Below are 20372 nucleotides of genomic sequence, written 5' to 3'. Positions count from 1 at the left end.
GTTCCCCGCTTCTTCTCCAGAGACTGAGGGGCCTACAGAAGTCGCCATCTAGGGCGTGCCAACCAAATAAAATTTCATTCTGCCCGCTCCGGGCGTGGGCTATCGGGTGGCTTGTAGGGCGGGCCGGGACTAGCCCCCAGCTGCGACGGGTCGCTGTAGGGGCGGAGATGCGTCTGCGGTGGGAACCACCGCTGGCCCCGCCTCCGCCCGGCTTGGGAAGGAGGAGAGGGCGTGTCCACGCCCCCGGGGGGCGGGCCGTGAGAGCAATAAGCGCCGGGCAGGGAGGGCGGGCCTTCTTTCCGAGTGACGGGACCGCGGCCCAACCGGCGCCAGAGCACTGGGCCGGCCTTCCTGTAGCCTCTTCCGCTTGCCGGCTGCGGTGCCTGGGACGGTTGCGGTGGGTCTGGGCGCTGGGAAGTCGTCCAAGATGATTAAAAAATTCGACAAGAAGGACGAAGAGTCTGGTACGCCCGGGGCTCAGCCGCGAGGGCCCCTTCCCCTTCCCCCGCCGCCACCTGCTCTCGGGGACTGCGGACCTGGGGGCGTGGGCGCCGGTGTGCCAGGGGGGCTGGAGTTGGAGCCCGGCCCCTCCTCCGACCCCGCTCCGCTTCAGCCGGCGGCCTGCCCCTGGCCCCTCCCCCCGGGCTCGGGGGCCTCCCTTCTGGTCGGCTCGGCCTCGGGCTGCTCGGCGGCCCCGCCCCCAGCCCCCCTCCTCCGGCGCCGCCGCTCCTCGGAGCCGCCTTCTCCTCCGCCCGTGCGCCTGGGGTGGGCTTGCCCACCAAAGAGGCGGGCCCACGGCAGGTGGCGGAGGGAGTGATTGTGCGCTTGCGAGAGGCGGGGGTGGGGTAGGGTGGGGGCGGGGTGCTGGTAGTGTACGGCCCGGATTGGGTCTGGGGTCGACCGGACTGTGTGTGTGTGTATGAACTTTGTGGTGCTTGTACCTTACAGTCTCCCTGGGGACCTCTGCGCTGTCCGCTTCCCTGGGGGCAAGGCTGTTCCGTGGTACCTAGCTCATTTAATACTCAAGCATCCAAAAGTGAGTTGCATCCTGATACCCATCTTTGGTCCAGAGTAAATGAGGCAGATAGCCAAGTCCCCTCAAAAAAAAAAGTCTCAGTGATTGATAGCCGCTCTCACAAAGCGTGGTCGAGGGTTGGGTTAGTAAACCTCCATGGCCCCTTCAAAGCTTGAAGCATATGTAATTCTCTGATAAACTCTTCTGCCTCCCAGCAAAATGTTAGAAATACATAAAATAGTGCTTTCCTGTAGGGAAATCCAAAGGGCCTTATCAAAATGTAAATCTTAGCTGTGTGGACACGGCAGGTATTTGTAACATTCATATAACAAGAAGGCCGGCCAAGAAGACACTCATTTCAGATAGAGTTTCTGTAAAAGAGAAGTACGAGATCTTACAGGATAGCAGACAGAGCTAGTGTCAGAGTCAAAAAGATTTTTATCAACTTGTATGCATATTAGTAATTATTATCACTGTAATATCCAAGTGGACAACTTGCTTAGGTGAGATTTCTCAAGCATTAAAAACCCTTCTATAGAAAGTAAATACATCTGTGTATGCCAGCTATTAAAGACATTTTTTTCCCCATAATATAGGTAGTGGCTCCAATCCTTTTCGGCATCTGGAGAAGAGTGCTGTCTTACAAGAGGTATGGCTTGGAAGTATAGTGTGTTATTTCTTTTCTGTTCCAATTTAGAATGGGGACAGAGCACCTGGAATTCTGTGATCCAAAATAAGAATTAAGGAGTGTAACTGAGTTCAGAGAATATATACTGGAGGGGAAAAAAAGGAGGGGTTACTTGTCATAGGAAAGTCTAGAGTTTATAGAAATGCAAACATTTGTAGACTCTGTCACATGTTGAAAATTTTGAGTAAAATAAGGTAGGAGGTGTTTAGTGCAAGGTTTTTGAAGGAAGTTACAGATACTAAGCTCATTGTATTCAAATGATGTAGGTAAATATTGAGATTCTTAGATAAAATCCACAAGTTGAAGTGGGAAACCTAAGGGAGTGAGTATAGAATGGAAAATCAGGGTCACATCTAATAATTTATTATATACCATAATAAATTGAAAACTATAAGCTACATTATTTGGATACTATGATTAAAATATGTAATAGTCCTAAAAACATATATATAATAGTTTTCATTTTATTTAAGTTGATTTTCTATAATCTGTGGTAGAAAATATATATAGCAGTGTTTTTTGTTTCCTCAGGCTCGTATATTCAATGAAACGCCCATCAATCCAAGAAGATGTTTGCATATTCTTACAAAGATTCTTTACTTACTGAACCAGGTAAATTACTCTTGATTTTCCTCAGATTTGTGTCTTAGAATAGAAATACGTAATGTGCAGTGAAGTTTTTTCTAGAAAGTGTAATTATTAGTTTTTTAATAATTCACTTAATTTTAGAATTTTCAGTGTTTGATTAATGTAGTAATAAGTAAAATTTCTTGTGGACAAGGACTATGGCATATACTTGTTTCTTATTCATGAGGTACCAAATCAGCTAAGCACACAGTAGAATCTCAATATTGATTTGAATTTAACAAGTATTAGTTAATATTCAAACATGTTATTTAGGTATGTTCAGAGGACTTTATGTCCCCCCAAAAATGTTTTAAAAAAGCTTAGACAAATTCTAGATGGATATTTTATCCTTTTGTGAGAGTATATTAATGTTTTAAAGCTTTCATTTTAATATTCAAATTAAGGAATATTGTTTTATTGTACTTCACTTTATTGCATTTTTTTTTTTTTACAAATTGAATGTTTGTGGCAACCCTGTATTGTTAGATGATGGTTAGCATTTTTTAGCAATAAAGTATTTTTAAGTTAAGGTTTGTACATTGTCTTTATTTAGACATAATGCTATTGCACAAAATAGACTACAGTGTAGTGTAAACATTTATATGCAACATTTATATGTATAAATTTATATGTATAGATAGTGTAATGTTTATATGCACTGGGAAACCAAAAAATTCCTGTGATGTGCTTTATTGTAATATTTATTTTATTGCCATGGTTTGGAACTGAACCTACAGTATCTGCAAGGTATGCCTGTGTTTGTTTATTTATGATTTTCTTAGTATGGCTCTGGGCTTAACTGTTTTGTGCTTTGTGTCTTCTTCTCTAAATGGGGATTATGATAAAGCTGTTTTAGACAATGGTAATGATTAAATGATACAGTCGAGGTGAAGCACCGAAAATAGTCCTGGACACAGTCAGCATTCAGGAATAGTATTCATTCAGTCATTCAGCATATATATTTATTGCACACCTGCTGTGTCCTGTGCACAGCGAGTATAGCAGACAAAACGAACAAAAATACTTGCCCTGATGAAACATAGATCCTACTTCTTCTTTTTTTTTTTCTCTCATGTGTGTGTGTGTTTGTTGTTTTTGTTTTTTATTGCTTCGAACTAAAAAAATCTCATGAAATGTCTAGGACCTTAGAAACTGTGGTTTTGTTTGTTAGATTCATACACACACACACGTGTACATGAACACATACACACACACCTATATATACTTCAGGTGGTTTACATATGGTGCAAAGAACTCTGTGGTTTCCAACTTGAATTCCATGAGAATATTTTTACTTGACTACGTTTCATGACGGATGACTTCATCCACAGAGATAAAGTTTTGTAGTTTGCAAATGAAGGCTGACCAACAAGTCCCTGCTTTTAAATAAAATACATCTATTCACAAACATATATCCTCTTGTGGTATTATTGGAAACATTTAAGGCAAAGTCAGTTTGATTTAACTTTTCATGGCACACACTGTGTCCAAGTTGGCTAACTTCAGTCAGCACGCGTAGCTTTGAGTAAAGTTGGTCTAGAGTAGCATATATTTTTATATTAACCAGTATTGCTTTGATGGGCAACCCATGTTGAAACATAGCTGTCTTGATGAGGAAGTTACCCACATAGTCTGATAAACACTGACAACTAGGTGAACAGATTTGAGAACCTTAACCTTATCTTTTGCCTAATTCATGGTGGTTCTTTATGGAGAATTACTTTTAAATTTCTACCAGAGTTGACACATCCATATATTTTTGAGTTTCAAGTCAGAAAGTAGGGACTTAAGGTGTCTTTCATCCTAAACTTTCAAGGTTTTTCATCAAAATTTGTTTATTCTTATACCTATGACAAATAGATTGAAGACTAGTTGTGTGTTTTGTTAAAGCTGAAGCCCTGAAAAATGATGGAGCCTAAGGAAATGGCAGCCCACTCCAGTGTTCTTGCCTGGAGAATCCCAGGGACGGGGGAGCCTGGTGGGCTTCCATCTATGGGGTCACACAGAGTCGGACACGACTGAAGTGAATTAGCAGCAGCAGCAACATATTATATAGGATTGCTTTTAATGAAGAAATTAAATATTGAAATGGTAATGTTTCAGGTGGTCTGTGGTCTGCAGTGTTTGGACTATTAATAATATATGTTATCTGACACCTTACTACTCAAAAATATGTGGTTCCCAAATCAGTAGCATTCACGTCACTGGGAGCTAATTTGAAATGGAAAATTTTAGGTTTCACACCAGAACCAGTGAATCAAAATCTGTATTTTGGGTAGATCCTCAGATGATCTATTAAGCACATTAAAGTTCTGAGCCAAAGAATGTTTTTAGGGGCTTGAGCTAGTATCTTGAGATGTATTGCATCCCTACAAGCCTTTTGTATTAGTAGCCCTATAAGCCTTTTTGTATAATCTAATTCCTGCCCTTTTGGTTGGTCCCTTCTTACCATGTTTTCTGTGATTCCTATAGTTCATTACAGTTTAATATTTATTATGCTCCTGTGATAGGTCAGGCTTTACATTGGGCATTGGATTATAGAAATGTAGGAGGTATGATATCTGCTCTTAGGCTGTGTAACAGTAACATATTGTTCTGATTAAGAACTCAACTTCATTTTCTCTCTCTTGTAAATCTCACTTCTTCAGGGAATTTAAAACAGTTCCTGCTAAAAGGTTAGAGACCACTGTTCTAGAACTTTTATGGCATAGTGTGTGATAACGAATTATTTTAAATAAGGAATGGATAAATGGCCATGTGGGTTTATAAATTAAAAGTTAGAAAAATACAAAGAGGCACAGTGTTTATAAAGAGATTTTTTTTTTCCTGGGTTCTAAAAGATCTTTGCAGAAATAATTGGAAAAATCCTTTTTTTTTGTTTAAGAAATTGTTTTAATTTAAATTTACTTTAAATTACTTAGGGTGAACACTTTGGAACTACGGAAGCCACAGAAGCCTTCTTTGCAATGACGCGACTGTTTCAGTCTAATGATGTAAGTCTTTTTTTTTTTTTAAAGAATTCTTTTAGGCTAAAAATGCTCTTTTTATTTGTTTTCCTTGGGGGAGCTTAGAGTGGTCCAAATGAGGGAAGGTTGCTTGAAATGTTTAAAACTATTTAAAAATTGTTTATCTTCATAAAACTTATAAATGCTTATTAAAGAACACAGGAAAATGAAAGAATGAAAGTATATTGTTTAAAGCTGCTCACTCACAGATCTGCCATGCAGTCATGAAAACAGCTAATATCCATCCTCTGGCATGACACTGCACAGATAGACTGGTATAGAAATCAGTGGACATAGCTATCTCATCTCTTGAATTCTTAGTCAAGTTTCTGGTGGGCCTGGGGTTTCTGTTGGCAGTTGAGAAGAGTTAGATGCAGAGTAGGGAAGAGGATGCGGAGAAGGCAGTGGCAAGCCTCTCCAGGACTCTTGCCTAGAAAATCCCATGGATGGAGGAGCCTGGTAGGCTGCAGTCCGTGGGGTCGCTAAGGGTCGGACACGAGTGAGCGACTTCACTTTCCCTTTTTACTTTCACACATTGGAGAAGGAAATGGCAACCCACTCCAGTGTTCTTGCCTGGAGAATCCCAGAGACGGGGGAGCCTGGTGGGCTTCCATCTACGGGGTCACACAGAGTCGGACACGACTGAAGTGACTTAGCAGCAGCAGCAGCAGGGAAGAGGATGAGGAGTAGGGAAAAAAAGAGTGAAGACAGACTGAGGCTGCCCGCACCCCCGCATCTGTCTCTCATTCCCTTCGACCACCCTAACTTCCAGGCGTAACAGCTGTGCTTCATTTCTATCCTCCGTTGGATTTTTGCCTTTTTGCCCAGCTCTGACTCAAACCCATCCAGAGAGGGGGAATATTGGATCTGTATTTCTGTTTTCTGTTAACATAGATTGGTCAAACTGTGCAGTCCTTTTGGTATGTTTTGCATATCAACACAGGCCACATTTTGTGTCAAGGACTTTATGGGATTTGAGTCTGGTTATGTGTCTAGATAATGAGCAGTTTGGGGAATAGGTCCCAGGAACATCAGCAGTCCCTTTTAAGGCAAGTGTCTCAGGGGAAGTCGCTGTACATTCTTCAGGCAAAGGAGTCTGATTTCCTCAGACAGAGTATGGAGGACTGCTTTCACTTGCCATGGAAGCCTGGAGGAATTTAGAGGTTCAAGGTAGTCAGGTTCATCAGAATCCACCCCTGTGTCCCCATTCCAGTTTTCAGGGCCCCACTCCTTCTTTCTCAATTATGGTTTTAACATAAAATGTCCCACAGGAGGTGAATTGAATTTGCATTGTTATTCAGTCACCTGCCGGATATGCCTTTCAGAAATCTCAGGCCTGTGCCCACATGACAGGAGGCTTTCTGTTAGGGCATTATGGATGTTTTCTAGTCCCTGACATAGACCTTAGGCTGTGAATTTAATGTTCTGAGCTTAGCATTTTCTTTTACCAAGTTCACCAGTGTACTTAGAAGGAACTAGCCCACTATCCAACTCATTTTTACAGCAGTCGTCTGTGGTGGCAGCTAGTTGATTACCCAAAGCTTTGTCTTCTGTAGGTCCTTGATCATGCTTGTCTGCATTGATGATTTAAGTATTTTGCCACTGCATGCCAAGGACGGCTAGGGTCCTCCTTATTGCCAGAGACAGAATCAGTAATGCCTTTTATCGAATCAGTAAGAATTTTATTTAAATTTAATCATAGAGTATATAGTCTTTTATGACTTTTCTGTCTTGTTTCTTTTACATATGGCTTTTGAGATTGATCCAAGTTCTTGTGTGTATCAGTAGTCTATTCATTTTTATTGCTGAGTAGTATTCCATTGTATGGAGGTAGGTAGTCTTAATTTATTTATCCATTAACAAGTTAATGGATATCTAGTTTATAAATATAAACAAAGCTGCTAAAACTACTCAAGTACAAGTCTTTGTGTGGACCTATTAATATGTTTTCATTTTCTTTGGTTAATATCTAGAAGTGGCATTCTTGGGTTTGTAGTTCCTGAATGATGAATATGTTAATCATGTATTAGGCAAATATATGCTGATTTGCCACCTATTTATTTTCTTTAGTAAGAAGAAAGTAAACATCTTCTGTTTACATCTTTTACCTGTTTTGTTTTTTTTTAAATCAGGTTGTTTATCTTCTGCTTATTGAGTTGTAGGTGCTTTTTGTATTTTCTGAATACAAGACCTTTATCAGATAGGTATTTTGTAAATATTTCCTCCCAGCCTGTGGCTTGACTTCTCATTTACTGACTACAGCATTTTTTAAAAATATACTTTACAAATAGTAAAATCCACCCTTTTTAGGGTATAGTTTTATGAGTTTTGACAAATTCATACAGTAGTATTAATCAAGATTTAGAACATTTCCATCACTCCAAAAGGTTTTCTATTATATGATTTATTCCTCCCATCCTCAGGCCTAGGAAACCAGTAATCTCTTTTCTTTCCTTATAGTTTTGCTTTCCAGGAAGTCATAAGAATGATATCATACTTTGAATATCATACTTCATCATACGTATGAAGCTTTTTGAGTCTCCTTTTCAGGCACTTAGCATAACTTATTTAAGATTTGTCCATGTTTTTGTTTGTTGATTCCTTTTTATTTCATTGTGGATGTTTGTTGTATAGATGTACCTCAGTTTGTTTATTTTTTTCACCAGCTATAGAATATTTGGTTTGTCACCATTTTTTGATGGCTAGGAATAATGTTGCTGTAAACATTCATGTATAAGTTTTTAAACATAGTTTTTATTTCTCTTGGGTAAATACCTAGGGGTGGAATTACTGGGTCATATGGTAGGTGTAGAGGTTTCCCTGGTGGCTCAGATAGTAAAGAATCTGCCTGCAATGCAGGATACAGGTGTTTGATCCCTGGGTGGGGAAGATCCCCTGGAGAAGGGGGTGGTTGGCTACCCACTCCAGTATTCTTGCCCAGAAAATCACATAGACAGAGGAGCCTGGCAGGCTATAGTCCAGGGGGGTCACAAAGAATCGGACACAACTGAGCAACTTTACTTTCATATATCTTCTATGATGAAGAATCTGATCATATCTTTTGCCCATTTTTAATAATTTGGTTGTATATTTTCTTTCTACTGAATTTTGAAAGGTCTTTCTGTATTCTGGATAAAAGTCCTTTATCAGATGTTTTCCAAATATTTTCTCCCAGCCTATATCTTATTTTTCATTTTCTTAGTCTTTAGAAGAACAGAAGTTTTAAATTTTGGTGAAGTCCAATTTATCAAGTTTTTCTCTTTCCTGTTATGGATTGTGCTTTTGATGTGTATTGTAGAAATCTTTGTCTAACCCAAAGTCGCAGAGATTTTCTGCTATGCTTTTTTCTTAGTTATTTTGTAGTTTTTGTGTATTAAAAGTGCTGTTTGATCATTTTGAGTTAATTTTTGCACATGATATGAAGTAAGGGTTTAATTTCTTTTCATCTCCTTCCTCTTCCTTCACACCTTCCTCCATTTCCTCTCTCTTTTTCTCAACAAATTCTACTGGAATAATTGCTTATCAATATGGAGGGAGAAGGATGAGGAAAAAGAATAATGATTGTGTTACGCTGGCACTTTCCTTTTTTTTTTTTCTCTCTATGCCTATTCTTATTCCAGAATCACACTATTACTGTAGCTTTTTAAAAAAATTTTTTATTTATTTATTTATTTTTGGCTGCACTTGGTCTTTATTGCTTTGTGCGAACTTCCTCTAGTTGTGGCAGGCGGGGGCTGCTCTTCGTTGTGGTGTATGGGCTTCTTATTGCGGTGGCTTCCTCTTGTGGAATACAGCTCTAGGACATGCGGGCTTAGTAGTTGTGGCTCATGGACCCTAGAGTTCACAGGCTGCAGTAGTTGTAGCATGTGGGCTCAGTAGTTGTGGCTCTTGGGCTCTAGAGCGTGGGCTTCGTTGTTGTGGCTCATGAGCTTAGTTTCTCCGAGGCATATGGAATCTTCCTGGACAAGGGATCAAACCTGTGTGCCCTGCTTTGGCAGGCAGATTCTTATCCACTGAGCCACCAATGAAGTCCTACTGTAGCTTTATAGTTCGTTTTAAATCAGGTAGTGCATATTTTCGGAGAAGGCAATGGCAAGCCACTCCAGTACTCTTGCCTAGAAAATCCCGTGGATGGAGCAGCCTGGTAGGCTGCAGTCCGTGGGGTCGCTAAGGGTCGGACAAGACTGAGTGACTTTACTTTCACTTTTCACTTTCACACATTGGAGAAGGAAATGGCAACCCACTCCAGTGTTCTTGCCTGGAGAATCCCAGGGACGGGGGAGCCTGGTGGGCTTCCGTCTATGGGGTCACACAGAGTCGGACACGACTGAAGTGACTTAGCAGCAGCAGTGCATATTTTCCTATTTTATTATTTTTTTCTTTTTCAAAATTTTTAACTTAAATTTTTTTTTAATTGGAGGAAAATTGCTTTATGGTGTTGTGATGGTTTCTCAGTTCAGTCGCTCAGTCGTGTCCAACTCTCCACGACCCCATGAATCACAGCACGCCAGGCCTCCCTATCCATCACCAACTCCCTGAGTTCACTCAAACTCATGTCCATAGAGTCGGTGATACCATCCAGCCATCTGATTCTCGGCCGTCCCCTTCTCCTCCCGCCCCCAACCTTTCCCAGCATCAGTGTCTTTTCCAGTGAGTCAACTCGTCGCATGAGGTGGCCAAAGTATTGCAGTTTCAACTTTAGCATCAGTCCTTCCAATGAACACCCAGGATCGATCTCCCTTAGAATGGATTGGTTGGATCTCCTTGCGGTACAAGGGACTCTCAAGAGTCTTCTCCAACACCACAGTTCAAAAGCATCAATTCTTCGGCGATCAGCTTTCTTCACAGTCCAACTCTCACATCCATACATGACCACGGGAAAGACCATAGCCTTGACTAGACGGACCTTTGTTGGCAAAGTAATGTCTCTGCTTTTCAATATATTATCAAGGTTGATCATAACTTTCCTTCCAAGCAGTAAGCGTCTTTTAATTTCATGGCTGCAGTCAGCATCTGCAGTGATTTTGGAGCCCCAAAAAATAAAGTCTGACACTGTTTCCACTGTTTTTCCACCTATTTCCCGTGAAGTGATGGGACCAGATGCCATGATCTTTGTTTTCTGAATGTTGAGCTTCAAGCCAACCTTTTCACTCTCCTCTTTCACTTTCATCAAGAGGCTTTTGAGTTCCTCTTCACTTTCTGCCATAAGGGTAGTGTCATCTGCATATCTGAGATTACTGATATTTCTCCCAGCAATCTTGATACCAGCTTGTGCTTCTTCCAGCCCAGCGTTCCTCATGATGTACTCTGCATATAAGTTAAATAAGCAAGGTGACAATATACAGCCTTGACGCATTCCTTTTCCTATTTGGAACCAGTCGGCTGTTCCATGTACAGTTCTGACTGTTGCTTCCTGACCTGCATGCAGGTTTCTCAAGACATCAATGCAGATCAGCTATAATTTACATATAGATCACCTCCCTCTTGAGCCTCCCTCCCCTCCTCCCATCTTACCCCTCTAGATCATCACAGAATCCCTGGCTGGATTCCGTGTGTTATAGAGCAACTTCTTACCAGCTATCTATTTTACACATGGTAATGTATATATGTCTGTGCTACTTTCTCCATTCGTCCCATTTTCGCATCCTCCCACTGTGTCACAAGCTGCCTTCCTTCATCTGTGTCTCCATTCCTTCCCTCAAATAGGTTCATTGATACCATTTTTCTATATTCCATCTATACGCATTCAATTCAGTCAGTTCAGTTGCTCAGTCGTGTCCCGACTCTTTGCGACCCCATGAACAGCAGCACACCAGGCCTCCCTGTCCATCAACAACTCCCGGAGTCCTCCCAAACCCATGTCCTTTGAGTCAGTGATGCCATCCAACCACCTCATCCTCTGTCGTCCCCTTCTCCTGCCCTCAGTCTTTCCCAGCATTAGGGTCTTTTCCAATGAGTCAGTTCTTCGCATAATGTGGCCCAAGTATTGGAGTTTCAACTTCAACATCAGTCCTTCCAGTGAACACCCAGGACTGATCTCCTTTAGGATAGACTGGTTGGATCTCCTTGCAGTCCAAGGGACTTTCAAGAGTCTTCTCCAACACCACAGTTCAAAAGCATCAATGCATTCAGTTCAGTTCAGTTCAGTCGCTCAGTCGTGTCCGACTCTTTGCGACCCCATGAATCACAGCATGCCAGGCCTCCCTGTCCATCACCAACTCCCGGAGTTCACTCAAACTCATGTCCATCAAGTCGGTGATGCCATCCAGCCATCTCATTCTCTGTTGTCCATAAGCATTATGTGCATTAATATATGCTATTTGTTTTTCTCTTTCTGACTTACCTCACTCTGTATAAACAGGCTCTGGGTTCATTCATTGCACTAGAACTTACTCAAATTCATTCTTTTTTATGACTGAGTAGTATTCCATTGTGTGTGTGTGTGTGTATGTGTGTGTGTGTGTCTGAGTGTGTGTGTACCACATCTTCCCCATTCATCTGTTGATGGGCATCTAGGTTGCTTCCATATCCTAGCTGTTGTAAATAGTGCTGCTGTGAACTTTAGGATACACGTCTTTTTCAGTTATGGTTTTCTTAGGGCATATGTCCAGTAGTGGGATTGCTGGGTCATATGGTAGTTCTATTTTTAGTTTTTAAAGGAATCTGTATACTGTTGTCCATAGTGGCTATATCAATTTACATTCCCACCAACAGTGCAAGAAGGTTCCCTTTGATCTACATCTTCTTGAGCATTTCGGGGCTTTCCTGGTGGCTCAGAGGGTAAAGCGTCTGCCTTCTATGCATTAGACCCAGGTTCGATCCCTTGTTCGGGAAGATCCCCTTGAGAAGGAAATGGCAACCCGCTCCAGTATTCTTGCCTGGAGAATCCCATGGATGGAGGAGTTATAGTCCACGGGGTCGCACGGCTTCACTTTCATTTTCTCCAGCATTTATTCTTTGTAGGTTTTTTGATGATGGCCATTCTGATTGGTGTGAGGTGATACCTCATTGTAGTTTTGATTTACATTTCTCTAATAATTAATGCTGTTGAGCAACTTTTCATGTGCTTCTTGGCCATCAGTCAATTTCTTTTAAAGAATTGTTTTGGCTCTTGTAAGTTCTTTGTATTCCTATATTCATTTTAAGAATCAGCTTTGTATATGTATGTGAAAGCCGCTCACTCATGTCCAACTCTTTGTGACCCCATGGATGGTATCCTGCCAGCCTCCTCTGTGCATGGGATTTTCCAGGCAAGAATACTGGAGTGGGTAGCCATTTCCTTCTCCAAGGGATCTTCCTGACTCAGGGGTCGAATATGGGTCTCCTGCATTGCAGGCAGACTCTACTATCTGAGCCACCAGAATCAGCTTATCTACTTCTATTTAAAAAAAAAAAAGGCCTGCTAGAATGTTGATGATGATTGCATTGACTCTAAAGATCACTTTGCTAAACTATTTCAATAAAATTTTACAAAAAGATCAGTTTGAGGAGAATTCACATTACATTATTGAGTTTTCTATTCCATAGCCATGGTATATATTTCCCTTTATCCAAGTCTCTAATTTCTGTCACCAGTATTATAGCTTTCAGCACAAAAGTCTTAAACATATTTTGTGAAATTTATCCCTGAAGTAGTTAATGTTTTTATACTATTGCATTTGTATTATTTTAGGTACTCTATAGAAATTAAATAGATTTTTGTATATTGATCTGTTTCCTGTGATTTTGTTAGATTTATTCCTTCTAGCATATTTTGGGGGATTCCTTAGGATTTACTTTTTTCAGTCTGAATGATTTTTGTTTTTCTTACCTTGATATCTTCTTGTAGTATGATACAGTGTGAAATGGAAGTGGTGGTAGAGGATATCCTTGTTTTGTTCCTGATCTTAGAGGGAAGGTGTTTAATCTTTCAGCATTAAATGTGATGCTAGCTCTTAAGTTTTTCATGTGTGTGTGTGCTTAGTTTTCAGTCTTGTTTGATTCTTTGCGACCCCACGGACTGCAACCCACCAGGCTCCTTTGTCCATGGAATTTTCCAGGCAAGAATACAGTAGCAGGTTTTCATTTCCTACTCCAAGAGACCTTCCCAAACCAGGGGATCAAACCCACGTCTCCTGCATCTCCTGCTTTGGCAGGCAGATTCTTTACCACTGCACCACCTGGGGAGCCCCTAAGTTTTTCATAGGTGACCTTTATCAGGTTGAGGAAGTTGTTTTCTCTTCTTAGTTTGCTAGGAGGGTTTTTTTTGTTTTTCTGTAGCTGGGTGTTGAATTTGTTAAATGTTTTTTCTGTATCTATTGAATTATTATGGTCTTTTTTAGTTTATTAATATGGTAAGATGCATTTATTTGTTTTCCTGGAAAATATAAAATCTTTGTTTTCTGTCAGAACTCAAAATTTGGTATTAATTTTGAGTATGTGGTTGTGAAATAACATTTATCTGTAATTTTTTCTTATGTTTTTGTTTGGATTTTGTATTTGGGTAATGCTGGCTTCATAAAATGAATTGATAAGTATTACTTCCTCTTCTCCTCTCTTGCAGAGTTTTGTAGAATCATTATTATTCTTACATATATATATTTATTTTTGGTTGCACTGGGTCTTCATTGCTGTGCTCAGACTTTCTCTAGTTGTGGGAAGCGGGGATTACTCCTCGTTGCAGTGCACAGGCTTCTCATTGCAGTAGCTTCTCTTGTTGCAGAGCACAGGCTCTCGGTGAAGACGCTTCAGTAGTTGCAGCACTTTGGTTCAGTAGTTGTGGCTTACAGACTTAGTTACCGCAAGGCATGTGGAATCTTCGCAGACCAGAGACTGAACCCGCATCCTCTGCATTGGCAGGCGGACTCCTAAATACTGGCTGGACCACCAGGGAAGTCCTGTAGAATCACTATTAATTTTTCCTCAAATGTTTGTTGGAATTCACTATTGAAAGCATCTGCCCTGTGGTAAGGTTTTTGATAATAATTTTAAAAGGAAACAGATGGTATTATTCAGATTATTTGTCTTCTTGAGTGATCTCTGGTAGTTTGTGTCTTTCAAGGAATTTCTCCATTTCGTTTACGTTGTTGAACTTCACTGGCTAAAGCTGTTCTTAATATTTTTTTATTCTTTAAAGCGTGTGTAGAATCTCTTGATACTTCTTTTCTCACTTTGATATTGTAGTAGGTCAAGCAGAACAAGCAGAAAGTATATAATAAGGTGGTAGATATAGACCCAAATATATCATTATTGCATTAAATGTAAATGAATAACAGAACATTTACAGAAATTAACTGTACACTGAGCCATAAAATAAAACAGAACAAATTCCAAATGAATGAAATTATGTATCTTGTGTTCTCATTCAGTTCAGTTCAGTTCAGTCGCTCAGTCGTGTCCGACTCTCCGCGACCCCATGAATCACAGCACGCCAGGCCTCCCTGTCCATCACCAACTCCCGGAGTACACTCAAACTCATGTCCACAGAGTCGGTGATGCCATCCAGCCATCTCATTCTCCGTCGTCCCCTTCTCCTCCCACCCCCAACCTTTCCTAGCATCAGAGTCTTTTCCAGTGAGTCAACTCGTCGCATGAGGTGGCCAAAGTATTGCAGTTTCAGCTTTAGCATCAGTCCCTCCAATGAACATCCAGGATTGATCGCCTTTAGAATGGACTGGTTGGATCTCCTTGCAGTATAAGGGACTCTCAAGAGTCTTCTCCAACACCACAGTTCGAAAGCATCGACTCTTCGGCGATCAGCCTTCTTCACAGTCCAACTCTCACATCCATACATGACCACGGGAAAAGCCATTGCCTTGACTAGACGGACCTTGGTTGGCAAAGTAATGTCTCTGCTTTTTAATATACTATCAAGGTTGGTCATAACTTTCCTTCCAAGGAGCAAGCGTCTTTTAATTTCCTGGCTGCAATCAGCATCTGCAGTGATTTTGGAGCCCAAAAAAACAAAGTCTCATTATCTTGGGTTAATGTTGGAAATCAATAATAAAAGAGTAACTGGACAGGTCTTCCCCGGTGATCCAATGGTTAAGAATCTACCTACCAGTGCAGGGGACATGGGTTCGATCCCTGGTAGAAAGTTCCTACATGCTGCAAGGCAACTAAGCCCACTTGCCACAACTTCTGAAGCCTGCTTGCCTTAGAGCCCCTGCTCCACAACAGGAGGAACCACCAAAATGAGAAGGTTGTGCACTGCAACAGGAGAGTGTCCCTGCTGCCCATACCTAGAGAGAGCCCATGTGCAGCAGTGAAGACCCAGAGCAGCCAAATAAATAAATATTTTTTTAAAAGAGTAACTCGATGATGCACCATATGTTTTTTGATATTAAGACATTTCTGGGACTCCTCTGGTGGTCCAGTGGTTCGTACTCTCCATTTTCACAGCTGAGGGTCCAAGTTTAATCCCTGGTTGGGGAACTAAGATCCTGCAAGCCACAAGACTTTAAAAAAAAAAAAAAAAGAGGCACATGTCTGTTCTGTTTGTAACCGTGATGAAGGGGCTAGATTTTCCCTGATACCAAAAATGCGTAGAAAATAGTATATATGTGTGTGTATATATATATATATATATATATCCCACACTGTAGTTTTCCTGATATTAGATTAACAAAAATTCCAAGATTATGATATGAAGAAAAACCAATGCTTATACTAGTTCATTTTCTTGGGGCAGATTACAGGTCTCAGATTAGGGGTTGTCAGTTGTTCAGCAGCTCAGTTGTCTCCAACTCTGCAACCCCATGGACTTCAGCGTGCCGGGCTTCCTGTGCCTCACTGTCTCCCAGAGTTTGTTCAAACGCATGTCCATTGAGTTGGTGATGCCATCCAACCATATCAACCTCTGTCATCCCCTTCTGCTCCTGTCCTAAATCTTGCATCAGGGTCTTTTCCAGTGAGTTGGCTCTTTACATCATGTGGCCTAAGTGTTGGAGCTTCAGCTTCAGCATCAGTCCTTCCAATGAAATTTTAGGGTTGATTTCCTTTAGGATTAACTGGTTTGATCTCCATGCTATCAAAGAGACCCTGAAGAGTCTTCTCCGGCACCACAGTTTCGAAGCATCAATTCGTTGGCGCTCAGACTTCTTTATGGTCCTACTCTCACATCCATACATGACTACTGGAAAAACCATAGCTTTGAATATATGAAACTTTTTCGGCAGAGTGAGGTCTCTGCTTTTTTAACACACTAAGTTTGTCATAGCTTTTCTTTCAAGGAACAAGTGTCTTTTGTGGCTACAGTAACTGTCCACAGTGATTCTGGAGACCAAGAAAATAAAATCTGCCACGGTTTCCCCGTCTATTTGCCATGAAGTGATAGAACCAGATGCCATATCCTTAGGTTTTCGAATGTTGAGTTTTAAGCCAGCTTTTTAACTTTCCTCTTTCACCCACATCAAGAGGCTCTTTAGTTCCTCTTTGCTTTCCACAATTAAAATGGTATTATCTGCATATCCGAAGTTGATACTTCTCGCAGCAGTCTTGATTTCACATGATGTACTCAGCAGAATACACAGAAGAACTATACAAAAAAGATCTTAATGGCCCAGACAACCACGAAGGTGTGATCACTCACCTAGAGCCAGACATTTTAGAGTGAGACGTCAACTGGGCCTTAGGAAGCATCACTGTGAACAAAGCTAGTGGAGGTGATGGTATTCCAGCTTAGCAATTTCAAATCCTAAAAGATGATGCTGTTAAAGTGCTGCACTCAATATGCCAGCAAATATGGAAAACTCAGCAGGGGCCACAGGACTGGAAAAGGTCAGTTTACATTCCAGTCCCAAAGAAGGGCAATGCCAAAGAATGTTCAGACTACCACACAATTGCACTCATTTTACGTGCTAGCAGGGTCTTTTCAAATGAGTCAGCTCTTTGCATCAGGTGGCCAAAGTATTCGAGTTTCAGTCCTTCCAATGAATACTCAGGACTGATTTCCTTTAGGATTGACTGGTTGGATCTCCTTGCAGTCCACGGGACTCTCAAGAGTCTTCTCCAACACCACAGTTCAAAAACATCTATTCTTTGGTGCTCAGCTTTCTTTAGAGTCCAGCTCTCATATCCATACATGAATACTGGACAAACCATAGCCTTGACTAGATGGACCTTTTTTGGCAAAGTAATGTCTCTGCTTTTTAATATACTGTCTAGGTTGGTCATAACTTTTCTTCCAAGAAGTAAGTGTCTTTTAATTTCATGGCTGCAGTCACCATCTGCAGTGATTTTGGAGCCCCCCAAAATAAAGTCTGTCACTGTTTCCACTGTTTATCCTTCTATTTGCTGTGAAGTGATGGGACCTGATGCCATGATCTTTTGTTTTCTGAATGTTGAGCTTTAAGCCAACTTTTTCACTCTCCTCTTTCACCTTCATCAAGAAGCTCTTTAGTTCTTCTTCACTTTCTGCCGTAAGGGTGGTGTCATCTGCATATCTGAGGTTTTTGATATTTCTCCCAGAAATCTTGATTCCAGCTTGTGCTTCATCCAGCCAAGCGTTTCTCATGATGTACTCTGAATATAAGTTAAATAAGTAGGGTAACAGTATACAGCCTTGATGTACTTCTTTTTCTATTTGGAACCAATCTGTTGTTCCATGTCCAGTTCTAGCTGTTGCTTCCAAACCTGAATACAGATTTCTCAGGAGGCAGGTCAGGTGGTCTAGTATTCCCATCTCTTTCAGAATTTTCCACTTATTGTGATCCACACAGTCAAAGGCTTTGGCATAGTCAATAAAGGAGAAATAGATGTTTTTCTGGAACTCTCTTGCTCTTTTGATAATCCAGCAGATGTTGGCAATTTGATCTCTGGCTCCTCTGCCTTTTCTAAAACCTGCTTGAACATCTGGAAGTTCACAGTTCACATATTGTTGAAGCCTGGCTTGGAGAATTTAGAGCATTATGTTGTTAGCGTGTGAGATGAGTGCAATTGGGCAGTAGTTTGAGCTTTCTTTGGCATTACCTTTCTTTGGGATTGGAGTGAAAACTGACCTTTTCCAGTCCTGTGGCCACTGCTGAGTTTTCCAAATTTGCTGGCATATCGAGTGCAGCACTTTCACAGCAGCATCTTTTAGGATTTGAAATAGCTCAACTGGAATTCCATCACCTCCACTAGCTTTGTTCATAGTGATGCTTCCTAAGGCCCACTTGACTTCGCATTCCAGGTTGTCTGGCTCTAGGTGAGTAATTATACTATCGTGATTATCTGGGTCATGAAAACCTTTTTGTACAGTTCTCCTGTGTATTCTTGCCACCTCTTCTTAATATCTTATTTCTGTTAGGTCCCTACCATTTCTGTCCTTTATTGTGCCCATCTTTGCTTGAAATGTTCCTTTGGTATCTCTGATTTTCTTGAAGAGGTCTTTAGTCTTTCCCATTCTGTTGTTTTCCTCTATTTCTTTGCATTGATTGCTGAGGAATCCTTTCTTATCTCTCCTTGCTGTTCTTTGGAATTCTGCATTCAAATGGATATATCTTTCCCTTTCTCCTTTGCTTTTTGCTTCTCTTCTTTTCACAGCTATTTGTAAGGCCTCCTCAGACAACCACTTTGCTTTTTTGCTTTTCTTTTTCTTGGGGATGGTCTTGGTCCCTGTCTCCTGTACAGTGTCACGAACCTCCATCCATAGTTCATCAGGCACTCTGTCTTTCAGATTTAGTCCCTTAAATCTATTTCTTACCTCCACTTTATAATTGTTAGGGATTTGATTTAGGTCATACCTGAATGGTCTAGTAGTTTTCCCTACTTTCTTCTATTTAAGTCTGAATTTGGCAATAAGGAGTTTTCATGATATGAAGCACAGTCAGTTCCCAGTCTTGTTTTTGCTGACTTTATAGAGCTTCTCCATCTTTGGCTGCAAAGAATATAATCAGTCTGATTTTGGTATTGACCATCTGGTGATTTCCAGGTGTAGAGTGTTCTCTTGTGTTGTTGGAAGAGAGTGTTTGCTATGACCTTTGCCCTGCTTCATTCTATACTCCACGGCCAAATTTGCCTGTTACTCCAGGTGTTTCTTGACTTCCCACTTTTGCATTCCAGTCCCCTATAATGAAAAGGACATCTTTTTTGGGTGTTAGTTCTAGAAGGTCTTCATAGAACTGTTCAGCTTTTCTTCAGCATTACTGGTTGGGGCATGGACTTGGATTACCATGATATTGAATGTTTTGCCTTGGAAACGAATACAGATCATTCTGTCGTTTTTGAGATTGCATCCAATACTGCATTTCAGACTCTCTTGTTGACTATGATGGCTACTCCATGTCTTCTAAGGGATTCTAGCCCACAGTAGTAGATATAATGGTCATCTGTGTTAAATTCACCCATTCCAGTCCATCGTAGTTTGCTGATTCCTAGAATGTCAACGTTCACTCTTGCCATCTCTTGTTTGACCACTTCCAATTTTTCTTGATTCATGGACCTAACATTCCAGGTTCCTATGCAATATTGCTCTTTACAGCATTGGACCTTGCTTCCATCACCAGTCACATCCACAACTGGGTGTTGTTTTTGCTTTGGCTCCATCTCTTCATTCTTTCTGGAGTTATTTCTCCAGACCTGGGGAGTTCATCTTTCAGTGTCCTATCTTTTTTCTTTTTCATACTGTTCATGGGGTTCTCAAGGCAAGAATATACTGAAGTGGTTTGCCATTCCCTTCTCCAGTGGACCACATTTTGTCAGAACTCTCCACCATGACCCGTCTGTCTTGGGTGGCCCTACGTGGCATGGCTCATAGTTTCATTGAGTTAGACAAGGCTATGGTCCATGTGATCAGATTAGTTTTCTGTGATTGTGGTTTTCAGTCTGTCTGCCCTCTGGTGGAGAAGGATAAGAGGCTTATGGAAGCTTCCTGATGGGAGAGACTGACTGAGGGGGTCATGCTCAGTAAATCTTTAATCCAATTTTCTGTTGATGGGTGGACCTGTGTTCCCTCCCTGCTGTTTACCTGGGGGTAAACTATGGTGGAGGTAATGAAGATAATGGTGAACTCCCTTGAAAGATCCCAGGCGTGTACTACTACACTTAGTGCCCCCAATCCTGCAGCAGGCCACCACCA

The 20372-nt window shown here is 41.2% G+C and overlaps 1 protein-coding gene across 2 annotated transcripts in view; it reads left to right on the top strand.

The window, feature by feature from the left end:
* Positions 1-351: 351 nt before the first annotated feature.
* Positions 352-20372, top strand: part of COPG2 (coat protein complex I subunit gamma 2) — a 167039-nt gene continuing 147018 nt past the window's right edge. The window contains exons 1-4 of one of the 2 annotated variants that reach the window (XM_088834668.1): positions 352-464; positions 1612-1664; positions 2235-2315; positions 5252-5323. In XM_088834668.1, coding sequence (XP_088690794.1) covers positions 428-464; positions 1612-1664; positions 2235-2315; positions 5252-5323 — 243 coding nt within the window. In that variant the 5' untranslated portion in view covers positions 352-427. The remainder of the gene's footprint in view (positions 465-1611; positions 1665-2234; positions 2316-5251; positions 5324-20372) is intronic. The other variant, XM_055421272.2, reaches the window with a different exon arrangement.

This window comes from Moschus berezovskii, chromosome 3, assembly GCF_049115385.1.
Source record: "Moschus berezovskii isolate FMDL1 chromosome 3, NW_MosBer_1.0, whole genome shotgun sequence".
Lineage (NCBI taxonomy): Eukaryota > Metazoa > Chordata > Mammalia > Artiodactyla > Moschidae > Moschus > Moschus berezovskii.
The sequence above is the reverse complement of the archived record's forward strand: the minus strand, read 5'-3'. Positions and strand labels throughout refer to the sequence as shown.